General features: G+C 38.1%; 1 protein-coding gene across 1 annotated transcript in view; it reads left to right on the top strand.

The window, feature by feature from the left end:
- Nucleotides 1–3,888, top strand: part of LRMDA (leucine rich melanocyte differentiation associated) — a 1,038,240-nt gene extending 1,034,352 nt beyond the window's left edge. Inside the window, exon 7 of the mRNA XM_032839426.1 lies at nt 3,173–3,888. Within this exon, the coding sequence (XP_032695317.1) occupies nt 3,173–3,252 (80 nt within the window). The 3' untranslated portion in view covers nt 3,253–3,888. The remainder of the gene's footprint in view (nt 1–3,172) is intronic.
- Nucleotides 3,889–20,944: the final 17,056 nt, after the last annotated feature.

The raw sequence follows: 20,944 nt of genomic DNA, 5'->3' as shown, positions 1-20,944 counted from the left end.
TATTTGTTTGTTTATTTTTTGGAACACTAATGTCCCATGTGAGCCCAACTGTGCGCTCGGGTAGGATTCTCAACAGAGGCAACACTTGCTTAGTTTAAACCACTGTAGGTGGCGTGAGTTCAAAAATTTCAGCCGATTTTAACTGTCACTAGCCAGACCACCTTCCTCCCCAGAACACCAGCAGCTGGATCTCATTTTTGGCTGGCAGGCCCGTCCCTGTGCCTTCCTGGAGCAGCCCACAGACAGGGTGCCTTCCCTGTAAGGATTTGATTCAAGGTGACAGCTCCTCACACGTTGGCGCTCTGATCACCTCAAGTAGCCGAGATACCAGGGGGATGAGTGTGCTCCTCCTGCAAAGTCCAAATTTAGATTGACTGAGGTTATCCTTAGGCCCCTTGACCCCAAGTGCTCTGACAGAACAGGGCTGCCAGGAACTTCGAGCAGAGAGTTTTGTAATGATGTCTGGGGAGAACCGCTCTGCAGGAGCGGGCGGAGAAGACCCCAAGTGATAGGGAGTGATGTCAGCTTTCGTTAGCACGGCAGACAGTGTTAGAATATCCTTGGCATAATATGGCACTGGTATCTCTGTCAGCATCTCTGTTTTCTGTCACCGCACACAATCCTGGGCCTGTCTCTAGCCCTGACGGTGTCTCTTCAGATCAGGTTATTGCCAGCACAGAGACTAGCTCTGCTCCCCACCACACAGCCCTTTGTTTGAAGTCTGCCCTTTTGTCATCAATGCGTTCGATGCCTATTTAAATCTGACGGTGAGTGCAGTATCTGTTTTCCTGTCAAGAGATCATTGACAATATTAATACCTCATGTCCTTGCCTCATTCTCCAAGCTCTGACACCTCGCCAGTCTCCTGCATTCATCAAACAGCCCTCTCTCATCAGGACGTCTATAAACATCCTTGCTTCCAGGCCCCAAGGAACAGGGCAGGCCTTAAAAAGGACTTTCATCAGTGCTGACCAGAAAGAAGGCCTGGGGAACAGGGCTCAGAACCCTTCACCTCCCTCCCTCCACATTCCAGCCCATGTTCCAGGGGTAGCCAGCTTGTTTCCAGGATGGCACTCGCCATCCAGGTTGTAGCTAGGCAAGGTCTGGAGTTGACGGTTACCAAGGAGAGAGGACAGAGGAAAGAAATTCAATCTCTGAACGCACTGGAGGGTTTACTGGAGAGAATGCACCCGCTAGTGCGTGGTGTATGGGTGTGCATGTGCGTGCGTGTATGTGCGTGTGCACGCACGCACGCATGTCTGACTTTCATTCTTTTATTCGAGAGAAAGCCTGTGTTCTTTATGATATCTGACAGCCCTATCCATTTCTTTTTGTAAAAATTCATGCTGTCCTGGTGCTAGAGAAAGTAATTAACATCCCTTGGTCTCATCCTTCCAGATTCTTAGGGTTTATTTGAGTTAGTTATGTTCAAGAAATCCCTTGGTGGATTGGCAGAAACATCTAAGACACTCACACCCAGGTCTGTAAGGGATACTGCTCCTGGAACAGAACCTGACCGGCCAGGCCTGACCAACAGGCCAGCTCCCAGCATTGGGGACAATGTTAGTACAGTCACAGGTGCTCCATGAAGCGGTATAATAAAGGGAGTGGCTCAGAGCTGCCAACAGCCAGTGGAATAATTTCTAGACCCAAGAAAGGGCTGAAGCAGGTCTTATCCAAGCTCAATGTTTCCAAACACCTAATTTAAAGCAGAAACTAGGGATTGGGGCCAAGGGGAAAGCCTGGCTAAGGGGTAAGATGGGTCTGCAGTAACCTTGTTCGCAGAAACGTAATAAACAGAAATAATGAGAGCAAGGCCAAGACCGGACTGAGGCCATGAAACAATGTCATCCTCTCCCTTTGGCCCACTCTCAAGAGATCCTGTGACCCTCGGAATTCCTGACTTTGTCCCAAGCCATCCAAACCAGGGAGCATCTGCCCTGTCCTTAAAAGTTTCTAAGAACCATTTTTAATCCTTCGTTAAGAATAATATTTGAAGTTCTGTAGTAGAGAATCATATCTTGTAGGATCACCAAAGTATTTCCTTAGAACTTCTGCTGTGAAGAACCTGGATAATTTCATGTGCTAATTTATCCCAAATGAAGAATAGATGAGACTGTTGGTTTCACACTAACAGACTGATAGAAAAAAAATAATTATGCATATAGGTAGCTATTTTTACAGGTAGATTTGTGGCTCTTGAATTAATGTTTTATGGACATTTCTTTGCTTTTTTCTGGTTATGCACACTTGGGAGACTCAAGTATTTTCAGTAATAAGACAACTCTGTGAAACTGAGTTTTAAGTTACTTGTTCTAAGATTAGAAGAAAAACAATATGGCAAAAAGCAAACTGTAATTATAAATATTTTCTTTGAGAAAAACTTATTTTCCCTTAATGATCATACAAAGCTTTCATAATAACTGTGGAAGGTGACTTCTTATGGATATTTAGAATAAATATTGAGTTGGTTAAAAGATTTGGCCCTATTCTAGAGGATTTTTCATACTTAGACTCTCCTACAATTTCCTTGAATGTAACAAAAACGGCACATGGAGCCACACAATTATTTAAAATAAAACTAAAGATGAATATCAATGGTATTCCAACGTGAGAATTCATTTCAGGCCTCCTGTTAGAGGAAGCCCTTTTGGGGTGCCTGGGTGGCTTGGTCAGTTAAGAGTCCAACTCTTGATTTCAGCTCAGGTCTTGATCTCAGGGTCATGGGTTCAAGTCCTGTGTTGGGCTCCAACCTAAAAAAAGGGAAGAAGAAGCCCTTTAATGCTGGAGGCTCTTGTTGATTTCCATGTGGCATTTTGTCAACACCACCACTGTTCCTTGATCACCCTTAATTTTCCCTTTTTAGAAACTCTACTAAGGGAACTTAGAGAAAGGCTTATGCTTTATTTTGAGGAGTATTTGGCCAAACTGGAAAAGGTGGAAGAGAATTTGTGCAGGGAACATGTTATTCCAAGAAACCTGTGCTCTGGTGACGTTTTATTGGAGTGTCAACTCTGAGGACAAGAAAGTAGGGTCCTTCCCTTCTGGGGCTTAATCCATTAGCTGCCACCCACTGGATCAGGGACCATGTTGCGTATCTGCTTTTGTGCACCGTGCTTCCTTGCTGTACTCATCGCACCACCTCTGAAGATGTGTTTCCTTTTCTTTGCAGGTGTCCTGGGGAAGTGTCGCTATGTTTACTATGGGAAAAACTCGGAGGGCAACAGGTTTATCCGAGATGACCAGCTCTGATGGCAAGTTCTGTATGGTTTAGCCTGTGTCATAAGAATAAAAGAAAAAAAGGCAAGTAAAAATAAAGAAAAAGCTAAAGAAAAAACACTGGCCCACACTGCATCTCTGTGGGAAGGCTATGACTTCAGCTTTTGGTACCTTCTGCTGACTTTGCCAGGACTGTCAAGATCATCCTTCTGCCTTAGACTGAATGGCCACATAGAGATTGACATGAATGCCCTTAAGCAGGTCTCATCCACTAGGGTGACAGACAGCGGCGGCAAAGCACCACGGCTGACAGGAGGAACACCATGATAGATTGCCTGGTCCCTCCACTGCTCACAGGGGAGCAGAGGTCACACCTGGGGCCTCCCTGAGCATGCTCGCTGGCTGTGGTCCAGCAAGAGAGACTATCTTCAGCTTGCTTACTGAGTAGAGAACCCTCTGATACCATTGTGCCGTGGGTTGATTTTTAGTGAAATAGTCACAGTATAGAGGAAGGCTACCCTCCCTTATTCACCTTAAACTTCAATCCCTTCCATTCTGCACAGCCGCTCCCCCCACCCCCTGCAACATACACCGTCCTTTAGCGCCTTTCTTTGTTCTGGGCAATGCATTCTGGTTTGTGGTCTTTCAGAGAACAGAGGGTATAAGTTCTCAGCCCACTTGGACATTTATGGCTGGCTTTGTGTTGTTCTATTTCCTGTACTGGAGTAAATCACTTTCCCTAAACCCTGACTGTAAAAGCATGGACTTGGTCTTGTTTTGAATATTTCTAAATCCATTTCTTGCCCCGAATCATAGGCAGGGTCAGGCGTCTTTCCTAGCACCAGGCTCTGGTTGCACCAAGGACTGGGATTTATATATGTGTGTATTTATTCATTTTCAACCACGGACATGCCCAGCCATACCTGTGGCTGTATGTGTAGTTCGGAGCTGGCTTGTTCCTTCGGGTGCTATTTAAAGATAGTGAGGTGAGGAAAATAGGGTGATGGGTCAGGAAGTTAAAAAAGAAAGTGAGGACCACAGAAAACACCCATCAGACCAAATCTTTTTTTTTTTAAGATTTTATTTATTGACAGAGAGAGATCACAAGTAGGCAGAGAGGCAGGCAGAGAGAGAGAGAGAGGAGGAAGCAGGCTCCCCTCCAAGCAGAGAGCCCGATGCTGGACTTGATCTCAGGACCCTGAAATCATGACCTGAGCCGAAGGCAGAGGCTTAACCCACTGAGCCACCCAGGCGCCCCAAACAGTTTTTAATAGAAGGCACAAACCCTTTGAATTTTCCTCAGGACCTCTCAGAACTGAAATCCCTAAGCTTGTGAGAGGATCTTTGTGTATCTTTGGTTAAATTCCAGCACAAATATGACAAGGAAAAGAAGCATTACCGTACTCGTCGGGTAGCTATAATTTGATTTAATATACCAACACACCAGTGAAATCTCTCTTGGACGCATTTGAAAGGCTGGCCGCTCTTGACACAAGAGCATTTATTTTTGCTTCTTCTGTTTGACCAGTGTTCATTGTCCTGGATCTCCCACTATTAGGTTGGATTGAGGATAGCAAAACCTGAAAGAGAGTCCCTCCAAGTTATAGGCAACACATAACCAGAGGGTCACTACTGTAAGAGTCTTTGGGTACTCAAAATCACCAAGGACCCAAGACGAACCTACTTTCCCAGTTCTAGACTGTTTATGTGGCCTCTGGCCTTCCGAGTCAATACAGTCCTTGCATGACTTGCAATGAGGCTGGCAGGAGTCCCTCTTGTAGATTATGCAAGTTAATCAGTTATGGAGACAAATTTAGATCAAAATCCTCAAGGCCATTAATAATTAGAGGATATGCAATGTTTGCCTTTATCTCTCAAATCCATTAATAACCAGAGCTGAGTACCTTTTGTCTGTTTGATCTATAAAACAGCATTGGGGTAATGCTTTAAATTAGCTGCCTTAGGTCCCACCCTGGCTCTTTGTTTAGAAGCACCAACACATGTTTTGTCCATGGCATATTATGGGCAGCCAGATTTCTGTGCAAGGGCAGCTAGACGAGTCCAATGTCATATCCAATCTAGCAGCACATATATCCTTGTCTTTATAAAAGGCTTTAACCCTGCCTCAAACAATAAAAAAGCACTTGTGAACTGACCACAGAATTTTTCCATCTTTATTTTTCTTACTTGTTTACTTTTCGTAATGTCAGAACCATTTGTATCATGCACAGGAATGTCTCCCTCAATGCGAGCTTTGGAGGCAAAAAATATTTTTGGAGTGAGTTATTGACCGCATTGTTCCCCTCTCTTTGGGTTGTTTATTTTCTTCCAAAATGGTGTAATAACTTTAATTAAGATTAGCTTTAATTATCATATACGTAAAGGCCATCGCTACGGTCCATTTATCTTACTGATAGAATTATTACGAGTTTTCTTTCTCTTGAACGGGGATGACAGTCATGAATTTGTGTTGGGTTGTTTACAGTTCCACAGTCTGTGGAGCAAGATTTGCTGTGTAGAGCGAGACGTTGGTCTGCATTGGTAGAGCAGGAAATGATGCTGAGTGCTTATCTTAAATCTGTAAGAATTTCCCAAACATCGTTTTTTAAAGTAGAGCATTAGAAGGTAATCAATTCAGTCAAAGCTCAGAATTATTTCATACCTCCAATTGCCCCTTGGTCCGTCTGCCTTTTACCCTATTCCATTGAGCTTTTTCTTAGGAGATCACGCTAGCCGGCATCCCAGTATCCTCTCTCCCAGGACACCGGTCTACCTTGAGAGCCCCTGCTGTAGAAGGCCGTCCAGAGTCCTCTATTGCCTCTGCAAAGTCAGGGCGGACTGCCTTTTTCCTAAGTAACACGATTTTATAGAACAATTTGTTCCTTGGGGAATAATGTTTTAGATTGTGGGGAATCCTATTAAAAGTACAACTATTACAATAATTTGCTTTTACTTTTAGCAGCCTTGCTCATAAACCCTCCATCTGTTTGTTGCTTTAAATAGAGGCACATTATAAGAGATGATCACTCGATCAAGCAGCACGTCTGAGTGTTGTGCATTTTCACATGTTCACGTATGCTAAGGAATAAAAGAAAGTAAACCACGGATTCTGGATGAAAGGATTTTTCATTTGCTCTGTTTTGTTGGTTTTGTCTGTGTGTGCGCGTGCGCGTGCGTGCGTGTGCGTATGTTCCAGCAGGGATGTGTCTTGCACGTTTTTAAGCGAAAATCTTTCTTGCTGCTTCTAGGAAATAACCCGGCTGTCTTTTTCTTCTTAACATGCAGATCAAAAACAATCCACAGGGCTCTTTTCATCAAACACAGCAACAGTGTTCAGTAGTTGCTACTCATAAAAGGAGCCTAAGTCAGATCCGCGTCGCTGCCTAATGCCAGGGGTCGACAACATAGGGTCCATTGAGGCTCTTCCACGGTGTCTGTCCAATGCAGCTGATCCAATGTGACGTTCACCGTCTGCTTATCCCAATTCTGTTTCCAAGAAGCCTTTGCCGAGGAACGGTGTTTACCATTACTTGTGCTGCTCCCTCTAACTTGTCCAAATACCACATGGTTAACTACGGTGACTAGGACCTGGAAGGAAAAATGAGACCAGAGGAGCACAAAACATGTTGGTTACTTATTCGTATGACAAACAGACTATCGGCCCCTAGCGGAGTACTGTGTCTTACTTCCAATCCATCAGCACACACTTAAGGGATTTGAAGAATACTAGAAGACATAGCCACTGTCTAAAAATATTGTCTTCCTATAGGTTTACCTGAAGTTTTCCAGCCTTAGGAGTCCTTCTTTGGGGAATTATAATGTTAATTTGTTACTTCGTGGGTTAAGTAGGTAGTAAGTTATATTATTTGTACCTACTAACTTATTAGCATGTGTTGATTTTCCTAAAGTGTTACGGGATGTGGGCCGGAGCACATACAACTTAGGACAAAGGCATTTTTCTAAGAAAAAAAGAAGTTTAAGTATGGAATGTGTCTGGGAGTGAGTTCCTCAAGTATGGATGATATAAACAATAATAAATGAAATCACGCCAAAGGAGAGCAATGAGGCAGAGCTGGAAGTGGACACAGTGGACAGGAATAAATAGGGAGCTGAGGGAATAATGAGAAAAGAAGCGAAAAGACCATTTTCTGCCTACTAGAAGGGTTGCTGATGTTCAGCCCGACAGCAATATTTAGTAACATCTTCTCCTTAACATGGAATTATCTTTGATATAAGTGTGGGGGGCCACTATTCAGGCATGTTTTATGAGTTTCTCTCAAAAAAGCAGCGAGGAAAAGATGGACGACAAAGCAGTGTGGGCATAAGCGGTCATATGTATGACGGCTGTCTATGCCCAAAGATGACTATGACATGTGCTTAATATTCAACAAAAAACAGCATCCTACTGTAAGTGCCCTTGCTGCTTGGACCAGCTGAAAGATAAGGGGAAAACTTGGTTTCTGGCAGTGAGATCAAAGAGAGAAAATAGTTTCATGCTCTTGCCAAACCTTCATATGTTCGTTAAGTTCAGAGGCAGAGGGATGCCTTGAGAATATGACACAAATGCCAAGATATTTAAGGAAAACAACGAAGCCCTCTATGCAGGGCTGAAGATGCTGGCAATAGGATTTGACTGTCCCTGCGTTCGGGCTGTAAATAGTAACAACTTGTGGGACAAGTGGATGACACCTAAATTCAAGTGCATAGCCTTAATCAGCATGTCGAATAATCTGGAAATAATTAATGTTTACATTTTCTCACATCACTTACCTTACAATATTTCCTTTTCCAAGTTGGAATAATTCCTTCAATCTTAGAAATAAGGATGAATTTGAGAGCTACTGGGAATAATTTTCCTTTAAACACTAACTTTTCAGTTTGATTCCTTGTGATGAGAGGGATCAAGGTGGCTCGTGGTGGCTTCACTATGATATTTAGACGATTCAGTGATGGAGTTTTGAAGTAGGTAAGAATTAAAATACATTATCTATTCACAGAGGTTACTGAATCATAATTTAATGATACAGGCGTACTTCATTTTATCACACTTGACTTATTGTGCTTTACAAATCGTGCATGCACAAATGGCGCTTCTTGGGCATCTGGGTGGCTCAGTGGGTTAAGCCTCTGCCTTCAGGTCAGGTGATGATCTCAGGGTTCTGGAATCGAGTGCCGCATCGGGCTCTCTGCTCAGCAGGGAGCCTGCTTCCCCCTCTCTCTCTGCCTGCCTCTCTGACTAGTTGTGATTTCTTTCTGTCAAATAAATAAATAAAATCTTTAAAAAACAAACAAACAAACAAACAAATGGCGCTTCTTACCAGTTGGAAGGTTTGCAGCAACTCTGCATCGAGCAGGTGCATTGGTGCCATTTCTTCCAATTGCATTTGCTCACTTTGTGCCTCTGTAACACATTTTAGTAACTCTCACAATATTTCAAGCTTTTTCCTTGTTATTGTACTTGCTAGGCTGATCTGTGATCAGTGACTACGGCTCGCTGAAAGCTCAGATGATGGTTAGCATTTTTTACCAATAAAGTATTTTTTAAATTAAGGTATGCACATTGTTTTTTTAGACATAATGATATTGCACACTTAATAGACTACAGTATAGTGTAAAAATCATTTATATGCATTGTGAAACCAACAGTTTCGTTTGACTTGCTTTCTTGTGATTTCCCTTTATCATTGTAGCTTGGAACCGAACCTACAGTATCTTCAATGTATGCTTGTACACACCTGCTCTGTTGTATCCTTAAAGCATCAAAGTCAACAAACCCAGATTCTATGCTGCATGCCCTGTGCTTAGTCCAGACTTGTAAGTTAGACCAGCATGTTTCTTATGAATCCTCTTTTCCTTTCTTGCTTCCAACTGATTTAATCTGTTCTTATCTCTCTGATCATATATTCCTTTCGGTATGTCTGACTTCAGTGTCACTTCCAATTTTGGCCATTCATTCTCATTTAGTTTTAGTAATCTTTCAGACATTCCTTCTGGCTTGACTCTTCTACCTTGGGTCTTTGCATTGCTACTCAGACCTTTACTCTCCTCAATCCTTTGATGTCCCCAGTTGCCTTGGGTAAGAAATTCCATTTCAGACTGCTGTAATCCCAGCCTGGCTACTTCACACCCCTTGGGGAAGATTGGGGGGAACTGGGACATGGTTTGTTTGATGTATATTTAAAAATCCTTAGTCCGGTTAACATTCAACACTAGTTTAATTTCCAGCTAAAAATCCTAAACTGTGGCTTGTAGCTGGCTCCATCATGGAAGGCTAAGTTTTATCTGTGATGGTTTCTCTCATCTTTGCATTTTCCCCATTTAGCTATTAAAGCAATTGCCAGTGGTTTTTAGTTCTCCTCATGAAACTTGTTTTCCTCCTCTGTGCAGTTTGGCAGGAACCGGGTAAGAGTATGGCCTTCCATTCATTACTACCTGTCTAAGAGAAGAATAAACCCTATATTTGCCTTTCCCCCAATTATACAATACTGTTTCTCCCCACCTGAAGAGAACTGAGAACTCTGTGTGTGTGTGTGTGTGTGTGTGTGTATGTGATTCCTTCTTTTTATACAAATGAATCCATATGCAACTGACTTCTTTTCACTCAACATCCCTTAAAGAACAAAGATGGATGATGTGATGGTCAGTTTTTTTGTGTCAACTTCATTGCCCATGGGAGGCCCATGTTAAATGTTATTTCTGGTTTCTCTGTAAGGGTGTTTCCGGATAAGATTAGTATTGAACAGGGGACTCAGTAAAGTAGATTGCATTTCCTCGCATAGGTAGGCAGGATCCTAGTCCCTTAAGTGTCTGAATAGAAAAAAAACGGTGGAGGAAGGAATTTTCCCCTTTCTGCCTGCCTCATTGCTTGAATGGAAAACTCATCTTCCCCTGCCCTTGGACTGAGATTTACACCATTGGTTCTCCTGGTTCTCAGGCCTTTGGATTCTTACTGACCTATGCCACTGATTCCCTGAGTCTCCAGCTTACAGATGGCAGATGGTAGAACTTGTCAGGCTCCATAATGGCATGGACCAATTTCTCACAATAAATGACATAGAGTCTTGAAAAATACAGACTGTATAATATTGCTAAAAGAAATGCTAAATCTAAAAAAGATATTATGATTATGAGTACCTATATTCCTATCAATAGAGCTCACATGTATATAAAATAACTGAAAGAACAACGTGGAGAGAAAAATAAGTGATTTTAATTAGGAATTTGTGCATATGCATTTGGGCTTCTATTGCCTAAAGCATTTCAAAAATCTTAGTGGAGTTTTATGTTTTAATGACTCTGGAAGTTTTAAATGCTACAGTTACAAACATATCATTTGGCAGTATACTTATTTATCCTGCCCTTCTACTTATTTATTTTTGTGGGTTTGAAAAATAAATTTTTAATTTTAACTTATTTGGTTGTAATCGTTTCTGCATGACACTTTCTCAGACAGTGGCTCAAGGGAGGAAATTTACTACTTGGCAACCTACATGACCTGAGCCGCATCCATTAGACTTTTCCTTGTGAGGTCATGTTCAAAGTCTCTGTCATGTTTTTATCAAAACCTTCTTCTTGGTGGATCTTGAGGCCAGCACTACAAACATAATTCTTTCCCTCACTGAGCAACAGCTGAAAAGAGTTCTTTATAAAATTTGAAAATTGACTAGAGTGATCTGTAACACAAGACAGTAATTATGTTGAATTTTAATAAGAAGTATACCAATATTTAAAAATACACAGAGTTAACTTTTCAAATAATGTTAATGAAAAATTAGTAGCACTTCTACTTCTGAAAGGATAAAAGCTTAAAACTGCACTAAGATTTTTGGGACTCTCTGAATAATCTAGATATGAAAACTTGGCTGTAATATGTGAATCTATTTTTTACCTTTTAACTTTGTTATCTTTTCCATTTTAATGTGATCAGATTTCTTAATTTTTGTGGTGGGTCATGTGAGAGAGGTGCAGGGGCTATGATATGTCTTCTTTAGTAGTTGAAATCATGAAGTTATTCTGCTATATTTTCTTCCCAAAGCTATAAAATCTTGTCTTGCATATTGAGGTGCTCGATCCATCTGGAATTTGTGGTGGTGTGATGCAGAGATAGAATTAGACTTTTTGACTACATGGCTGGCTTATTGTTCCACTTCATCTTTTCTCTCCTTTTCAATGTCACCGCTGCCCTTGCCAAATTTGCATATACATGTGGAATTCTTTCTGGCTTTCCCATTTTTTCAGTGTGTGTAATCAGCTTTCCTTGTGCTGATATTACTGTTCTAATTGCTATAGCTGTGAAATTTTTTCTTCCCCCCTTCTTTCCTAAAGGAAGTTAAAGTTCCCTTATACTCCTTTATAGTTAGAACCCCTAGCACTACTCAACAGCTAATCTCTTTCTGTTACTATAGATTAGTTTTATTTTTTCATGAACTTGATATAAATGGTATCATACAGCATATACTTATTTTGTGGCTGGGTTCATTTGCTCAGTATTATAATTGTGGGATTTATTTACATTGTCGCTTTTTGTTACTAAGTAGTATTCCGGCATACGGAGAGACCACAATTTATTTCTTCATTTTCCTTTGCAGACATCTGCCTTTTTTCAAGTTTGGGGGTAATTTTCCTTTTCTTGTATTGTGGTAAAATACACGTAACGCAAAATTTACCATAGAACCACTTTTATCTCAGTAGCAGTAAGTATGTTCACAACATTGTACAGCCTTACTACCATTCTTCATTTCTAGAACTTTTTCATCATCCTAAGTAAAAACCCCACACCAATTAAACAGTGATGCTCCCATTCCCACCACCCTCCCCCACCAGCTCCTGGGAATCTTTAATCTACTTTCTGTCTCTATGAACCTGCCTATTTTGGGTGCCTCACATAAGGGGAATTATATCAAAGTTCTTCTTCTGTGTCTGCCTTTTTTCATTTAGTGTAATGTTTCCAAAGTTAATCCACATCATAGCATATAGGAGAATTTCATTTGTTTTTAAAGATGAATAATAACCCATTGTATGTGTATACCATATTTTGTTTATGTATTCATCTTCATGCATTTTGGGGTTGTTTTGCCCTTTTGGCAGTTGTGATTAATGTTGTCCTGAACATGGGTTTGCAAGTGTCTAAGTCCCTGCTTTCAATTTTGTTGGGTGTATACCTAGGAGAGGCATTGCTGGATCAAATGGTAATTCTATGTTTAACTTTTGGAGGATCTGCCATACTGTTTTCCATAATAGCCGCACCATTTCCAACCACAGAACATAAGGGTTCCAAATTCTGGAGTTTTTGTTTTATAATATTCATTTTGTGGTGTGAAGTGTTGTATTGTGGTTTTGATTTGCATTTCCCTTATGACTCATTGTACTGAACATCGTTGCATGTACTTTTGGGCCCTTTGAATACCTTCTTTGGGAAAAAAAAGTATCATTTCAAGTCCTTTGTCCATTTTTTTTGTTCATTCTTTTTTTATGTATTTATTTAAATTACAGCTAGTTCACATTCAGTGTTGTATTCTAGTACCAGACTGTCTTAATTACTAGAGCTTGAAGTATTTTGAATAATCTTGCCATGAACATTCTTATTCATGTTTGGATATGTTTTTTTATTACCTTTTGATATATATTTAACCATATAATTTCTGAGTTATATATTAGGAGTATTTTTGGCTTTACTTAAAACCCCCATTTTATTTCCAAAGAGGTTGTTCCATTCCACACTCTTAACAGGAGTGTATGAGAGTTCAGCTGCATTACACATAAACCAACATTTAGTGTTATCATCTTTTTAAAACTTTAGCCATGATATTTTAAATGTAGTGTTAAAGTATTGTGATTTTATTTGCACTTCCCTGATGATGACTAATTTTGAGCATGTTCTCATGTGCTTATTAGACACTCATGTATCTTTTTTGTGAAATTTAAAAACTTTTTTCCTTTTTTTTAAGATTTTTATTTATTTAATTGAGAGCGAGCTAGGAGATAGCATCCACACAGAGGCAGAGGGAGAAACAGACTCTCTGCTGAGCAGGGAGCCTGATGTAGGGCTCAATTCCAGGACTATGAGATCACGGCTTGAGCTGACGGCAGATGCTTAACTGACTGAGCCACCCACGTGCCCCATTTTGTGAAATATTTGTTCAAATCTTTTACTCATTTTTAACAGGCTTGTGTGTTTTCTTATGATTGAGTTGTAAGAACTCTTTATATATTGCAAATACTTTCTCCCCATCAATATCTTGCCTTTTTGATTTCTTACAGTCTTTCTTCTCCATCTTGGAAATTTCTTTAAAAAAAAAAAACACGCACACCTTTTTTCAGGGGCACCTGGATGGCTCAGGTAAACATGTGACTCTTGATTTTGGTTCAGGTCATGATCTCAGTGTTGTGAGACAGCCCCATGTTGGCCTCCATGCTGGTTGTGGAGCCTGCTTAAGATTCTCTCTTTCCCCTCCTAATGCCCCTACTCCTTCTCTCTCCCTCTGTAAAAAAATATATATATAATTAAAATTAAAAGACATTTTCACTTTGCAATAGTTTCAGACTTGCAAAAAAGACATCAAAAAATGGTGCAGATGCTGGGTATTTACCCTAAAGATACAAACGTAGTGATCCGAAGGGGCACGTGCACCCAAATGTTTATAGCAGCAATGTCTACAATAGCCAAACTATGGAAAGAACCTAGATGTCCATCAACAGACGAATGGATAAAGAAGATGTGGTATATATACACAATGGAATACTATGCAGCCATCAAAAGAAATGAAATCTTGCCATTTGCGACAACGTGGATGGAACTAGAGGGTATCATGCTTAGCGAAATAAGTCAATCGGAGAAAGACGACTATCATATGCTCTCCCTGGTATGAGGGAGAGGAGATGCAACATGGGGGGTTAAGGGGGTAGGAGAAGAGTAAATGAAGCAAGAAGGGATTGGGAGGGAGATAAACCATAAGTGACTCTTAATCTCACAAAACAAACTGAGGGTTGCTGGGGGGAGGGGGGTTGGGGGGGTGGGGTTATGGTCATTGGGAAGGGTATGTGCTATGGTGAGTGCTGTGAAGTGTGTAAACCTGGCGATTCACAGACCTGTACCCCTGGGGAAAAAATAATATGTTTATAAAAAATAAAATTAAAAAAAATGGGAAAAAAAATGGTGCAGAGTTTCTGTATATTTTTCATAAAACTTCCCTAAATGTTAACACCTTACATAACCATGAAAAAATTATCAAACTCAGAAAATCAATGTTGGACACATTTAATCTACAGACTTTACATTTCATTGGTTGTCCCACTAATGTCTGTTTGGTAATCTATGGTCCAGGAGTTTATTATAAGTTACTTAATTTTTCCCATATTTTTTGAGAACCAAGTTTGGTTTCATTTATTTTTCCCTCTTGTGCATATGTTTTCTATTTCACCAATTTTCATCATTCTCTTTGTTATTTTCTCCCTTTCACTTGCTTTTAGTTACTTATCTTTTCCTAGTTTGCTAATATAAGAACTTAAATAACTGATTTTTAAACTGTCCTATTTTCTAACATGAGATTTTAAAGCAGTACATTTCTTTCTAAATGCCATTTTAGCTTCATCCTATATATTTTGATATGTGTATATATTTTTATATGATTTTTATGTCATTTAAAAAATAGTAATATCCTTTGTGATGTCTACTCTGATTATTTAGAAGTCACTTAATTTCCAAATATTTTCCAATAAATTTTGGTATTTTCTGTTAAATTTTTGTGTATGTTTGACAAATCAAATTCTCTTTGATCCTTCTAAATGAGCTTAGCTTATAGTATAGCTTGTTGGATATTTTATGTATACTTTAAAAGAATATCTCACAGCTATTGCTGATATATTTTCCTATAAATGTCAACTAACACAAATTGACTTATACTTTTGTCTTTCATATCCTGATTTTATATATACATTTTTATTAATTACTAGGATGAATGTTGAAATCTCCAGCTATAATTAGGAGTTTTTCTATATTTCCTTTTGGTCTCTGAGTTTTTGCTTTATGTATTTTAAAGCTCTGTTATTAGATACTGCTTACCTATTCAGAGTTATTACATACTCATGCTGAAATTGTCATTTTTAATGTCCTGCTATATTTCAAATAATATTCTTCATTCCAAAATCTACCTTGTCATTAATATAACTATTACAGTATTGGTATGATTTATCTTTTCCATCCTTTTACTTTTAACCTCTTTATTTGAAATTATTTTCCTATTCATAGCATATAATTCCTTCTCACTTTTAAAAAAGTTGAACAATCTCTGCTTTCTAATGGACTGTTTAAACAATTTACATGTAATGAAATTAAGAATATATTTAGGTTTAATTCTACCACCTAGCTATTTAACTTATATTTGTACTTTTTGTTCTCTCTTCTATTGTCTTTTCCTTGCTTAATATTGCTTGCTTATCAATTAATTTAGTAGCTTTAGTGTTCCAGTTCACTTTTCCTTGTATATGTGGTTTCTCTAGAGTTTACAGTAAGCATCTTCTACTTAAACATTTTTAATTCATCTTTACTTCCCATGCAGTGTAGTACCCTGCAACAAGATACTTTCATTCCCCTTCCCCCAATCTTTTGTGCTATTGTGATATATTTTATTCCTACATATATAAAATTCCTAATACATTTTATCATGTTTATTTTAAAAAATAGCTTTCATAGAAATTTTTAAAATAAGGATAAAGGTAAATGTGTGTTTTCTAATTCCCATTTTTCTAATTCCCATATTTACCTTGTTTCTTTGTGGAAATCTGAGTTTCCATTTAAAACTTTATTTATCATAAAGAACTTTTTGTATGATTTCTTATAGTATGATTTTGTTTACAATAAATTCTTCCAGCTTTGGCTTGTTTAGAAATGGCCTTATTTCACCTTCATTTTTGAAGGATATTTTCACTGAATATAGAATTTTATGTTGACACTTTTTCTTTCAGCACATTGAATATGTCATTTTACTATGTTGTCTTGTATCATTTCTGATCTGCAATAGTTCTAATATCATCCCTCTGTATGTAATGTGGCTTTTTTTCCTTGCAGCTTATAAGATTTCCTCTTCATCACCGGTTTTCAGCAATTTCAATATTATGTGCTGTGGTGTGTTTTATTCTGTTTGGGGGTTGTTGAGCTCCTTAAATCTGTGTGTTTATCATTTTCATCAGAATTGGAAATTTTTAGCTATGCATTTTATTTTTAGAAATTCATTTTTCCAGATTTTCCTAACTTTATAAAGTTTCTTTCAACACAGTTTATTACCTGTAGTTCATGGGATATAACTTCCCTGTTTATTGTACCTGCTGAAACTGATTATATTTTTGTTTATAATTTTTCTTCTCCTCCTTGTCCTAGTTCTCCTCCTCCTCCATCTTTTTACTGGTATTTGTTTGCTAAGATAATACTTGGTTTTCTATGCTAAGGAATATCTCTATTGGATAATTTAAAATTTGCTTTTACTTATACCTCTTGGGTATTACCAATTCACAGCAAGTTATAGGTTCATTTTCTGCTTAATAATTCATTCCCTAGGAGTGGAGTGCAAATTTGAACTCTATATCTCTCATTGCACAGACTTGGGTTTTCAGTTTAATGCAGATAAATCGTTTACCACATATTTTTCAGAGTAGTTAGTTGAATCCCATGTCATGTTCTTCCAGGCTCTAAGCCTTATTCAGGAGCTCAAGTTCAGTTTATTTTGCTTAATAGCCTGAATCTTAAAACCTCCTCTCCTAGACATTTATCCTGTATTCAGATCCAATGCCTCTGTGGACCACTTGCCTTTTATTTTCATACTCAGATATGGTTATACATTTCCTTTTTATTTTTTAAATTTGCAAATTTTCAAGTTTATGTATATACGTGTGGGTATTCCAAAACTTTATAATGTTTTTAGTGGTGGAACTTTCTTTCATGAGCTATCTTAACTGAAATTCTTACAACTCCTTATTTTTAAATATGAATGGAAAACCAACAATCACTAAATATTTGAACAATAAAATATGACATAATATTTATTATAAGGTAAACAAATAAAAGGTTTCAAAGAAAATAGAGGAGAAAAAAACACACAAAAAAGTATTAATATGCTCAGAGACACATGAGATGACCTGTGATCCATAACATAATAGGATTTGATGAAAAAGATCAATTCAGGGGATAAAAATGATATCTTAATGATTACAACTTTATTGCCAAAACAAAACAAATATTCAGTAGAAGAACTGGTTAAAGGACTGAAGGCAGAAATTCCAAACTACCTTTATCCATGAAGTAAAATAGAAAGGAGGTTGAAACCAAAATAGAGCAGAAGAGATAAGTGACAGAGGCCAAATCTAAAAGGTCTGTCAAGTAGCAGAAGTTGTGGAAAAATATGTATGGAAATGAATGAAAGAAAATATTTTAAGAAATAATGGAATATGATTTATAATAGCTGAAAGATATGATAAATGGAAAAACCATGGGAAATTTCAGAACTTTAAGCATAAATAATTAAAAGCTTGCTGAAACTGAAAAAGTAAATCAGATGAATATGATACTTCTTAAGGACTAATCTGCTATCCCAATACTGAGCACTAAATGTAGAAAAATATTTTCAAAGGTCTGATGACAATGGTTTTCAAGTTGGAATTCTATACTCTACCAAAATATGTAACAAATGTAAGATCAAAGTAAAAATATTTTCAGATATGAAAGAGAAAAATCTGTTTCCCCCATGATCCATTTTTTTTCTAGCTCAGCCATAGATAATAGTTTTTAATTAGACTAATTTCAGTGAAGCTTAAAAAAAGATTCTCGAGGGGAGGAGCAAGATGGTGTAGAGGTAGGAGACCCAATTTCATCTGGTCCCAGGAGTTCAGCTAGATAGTTATCAAACCATTCTGAACACCTACAAACACAACAGGAGATTGAAGAGAAGGAGAGCAGCAATTTTAAGAAAGTGACCACTTTCTGGAAGGTCTCTTCTGATTTGGTTAGTGTATATTTTTCTGGGGTCATTGTTACCCTTTTAGCAGTTTATTCTCTCATTCATCTGTTCTTCTCTGGACAAAATGACAAGGCAGAAAATCTCACCTCAAAAAAAAAAAAAAAAAGGAGTATCGACTGCTAGGGACCTAATCAATATGGACATTAGTAAGATGTCAGAACTAGAGTTCAGAATGATGATTATCAAGGTGCTAGGTGGGCTAAAAAAAAAAAAAAAAACATAGAAGATACTAGAGAATCCCTTTCTGGAGAAATAAAGGAACTAAAATCTAACCAAACTGAAATCAAAAAAGCTATTAATGAGGTGCAATAAAAAATGGAGGCTCTTATTGCTAGGATAAATGAGGCAGAAGAGAGAATTAATAATATAGAAGCTGGGAAAAACAGAGATAAACTACTACTGGACCACGAGGGGATAATTCAAGAGATAAGTGATACCGTAGGATAAAACAATATTAAAATAATTGGTATCCCAGAAGAAGGAAAAAGAGAGAGAGGAGCAGAAAGTATATTGGAGCAAATTATAGCAGAGAACTTCCCTAATCTGAAGGAAATAGGTATCAAAATTCAGGAGGCACAGAGAACTCCCCTCAAAAATCAGTAAAAATAGGTCAATACCCCATCATCTAATAGTGAAACTTACAAGTCTCAGAGGCAAAGAGAAAATCCTGAAAGCATCTCAGAACAAGTGGTCTGTAACTACAACAGTAGAAATATTAGATTGACAGCAGATCTATCCACAGAGACCTGGCAGGTCAGAAAGGACTAGCATGATATATTCAGAGCACTAAATGAGAAAAACACACAGCCAAGAATACTATGTCTAGCTAGGATGTCACTGAAAATAGAAGGAGAGATAAAAGTTTCCAGGACAAACAAAAACTAAAAGAATTTGCAAAGACCAAACCAGCCCCACAGAAAATATTGAAAGGGGTCCTTTAAGCTGAGAGAGAGCTTAAAAGTAACAGACCAGAAAGGAACAGAGACAATATACAATAATAGTCACTTTACAGACAATACAATGGCACTAAACTCATATCACTCAATAGTTACCCTGAATGTAAATGGGTTAAATGCCCCAATCAAAAGACACAGCGTATCAGAATGGATTTAAAACAAAGCAAAACAAAACAAAACAAAAAACCAAGACCATCAATATACTGTCTGCAAGAAACTCATTTTAGATGGCAAGACACCTCCAATTTAAAGCGAAGGGGTGGAAAACAATTTACCATGCTAATGGACATCTGAATAAAACTGGGGTGGCAATCCTTATATGAGATAAATTAGATTTTAAGCCAAAGACTATAATAAGAGACAAAAGACACTATAACATACTTAAAGGGTCTAACAAGATCTAACAATTTTAAATATCTATGTCCCTAACATGGGAGCAGCCAACTATATAAACCAATTAATAACAAAATCAAAGAAACACATCAACAATAATACAATAGTAGTAGGGAACTTTAGCACCCCCCTCACTGACATGGACAGATCATCTAAACAAAAGATCAACAAGGAAATAAAGGCTTTAAATAACACAGTGGACCAGATGGATGTCACAAATCTATTCAGAATATTTCATCCCAAAGCGACAGAATACACATTCTTCTCTAGTTCACATAGAACATTCTCCAGAATAGGTCACATCCTAGGTCATGAATCAGGTCTCAACCAGTACCAAAAGACTAGTATCCTTCCCTGTATATTTTCAGACCACAGTGCTTTGAAACTAGAACTCAACCATAAGAGGAAAGTTGGAAAGAACTCAAACTCATGGAGGCTAAAGATCATCCTACAGAATGAATGAATGAATGGGTTAACCAGGAAATTAAAGAAGAATTTTAAAAATTCATGGAAACAAATGAAAACACAATTGTTCAAAATCTTTGGGACACAGCAAAGGTGGTCCTGAGAGGAAAGTGTATACCAACACAAGCCTTTCTCAAGAAACAAGAAAGGTAGCAAGTACACAACCTAACCCTACACCTACCTGAGCTAGAGAAAGAGCAGCAAAGAAAGCCTAAACCCAGCAGGAGAAGACAATAAATATCAGAATAGAAATCAGAGAAATAGAAACCAAAAGAACAGTAGAACAAATCAACAAAACTAGGAGCTTGTTCTTTGAAAGAATTAATAAGATTGATAAACCCATGGCCAGACTTATCAAAAAGAAAAGAGAAAGGACCCAAATTAATAAAATCATGAATGAAAGAGGAGAGATCACAACGAACATCAAAGGAATACAAAAAACTATAAGAACAAATTATAAGCAAATATATGCCACTAAATCTGACAATTGGGAAGAAATGGATGCATTCCTAGAGACATATAAACTACCAAAACTGAACCAGGAAGAAACAGAAAACCTGAACAGACCCATATAACTTGTAAGGAGATTGAAGCAGTCATCAAAAATCTCCCAACAAACAAGAGCCCAGGGCCAGACAGCTTCTCAGACGAATTCTACCAAACATTTAAAGAAGAATACCTATTCTCCTGAAACTGGTCCAAAAAATAGAAATGGAAGAAAAACTTCCAAACTCGTTTTATGAGGCCAGCATCACCTTGATCCCAAAACCAAAGGCCCCATCAAAAAGGAGAATTACAGATTAATATCCCTGATGAGCACAGATGTGAAAATTCTCACCAAAATTCTAGCCAGTAGGATCCAACAGTACACCATGACAAGTGGGATTTATTCCAGGGCTGCAA

This window comes from Lontra canadensis, unplaced genomic scaffold (genome assembly GCF_010015895.1).
Source record: "Lontra canadensis isolate GAN:19392208 unplaced genomic scaffold, GSC_riverotter_1.0 scaffold3, whole genome shotgun sequence".
NCBI lineage: Eukaryota > Metazoa > Chordata > Mammalia > Carnivora > Mustelidae > Lontra > Lontra canadensis.
This window is presented reverse-complemented; position numbering and strand designations above follow the sequence as displayed.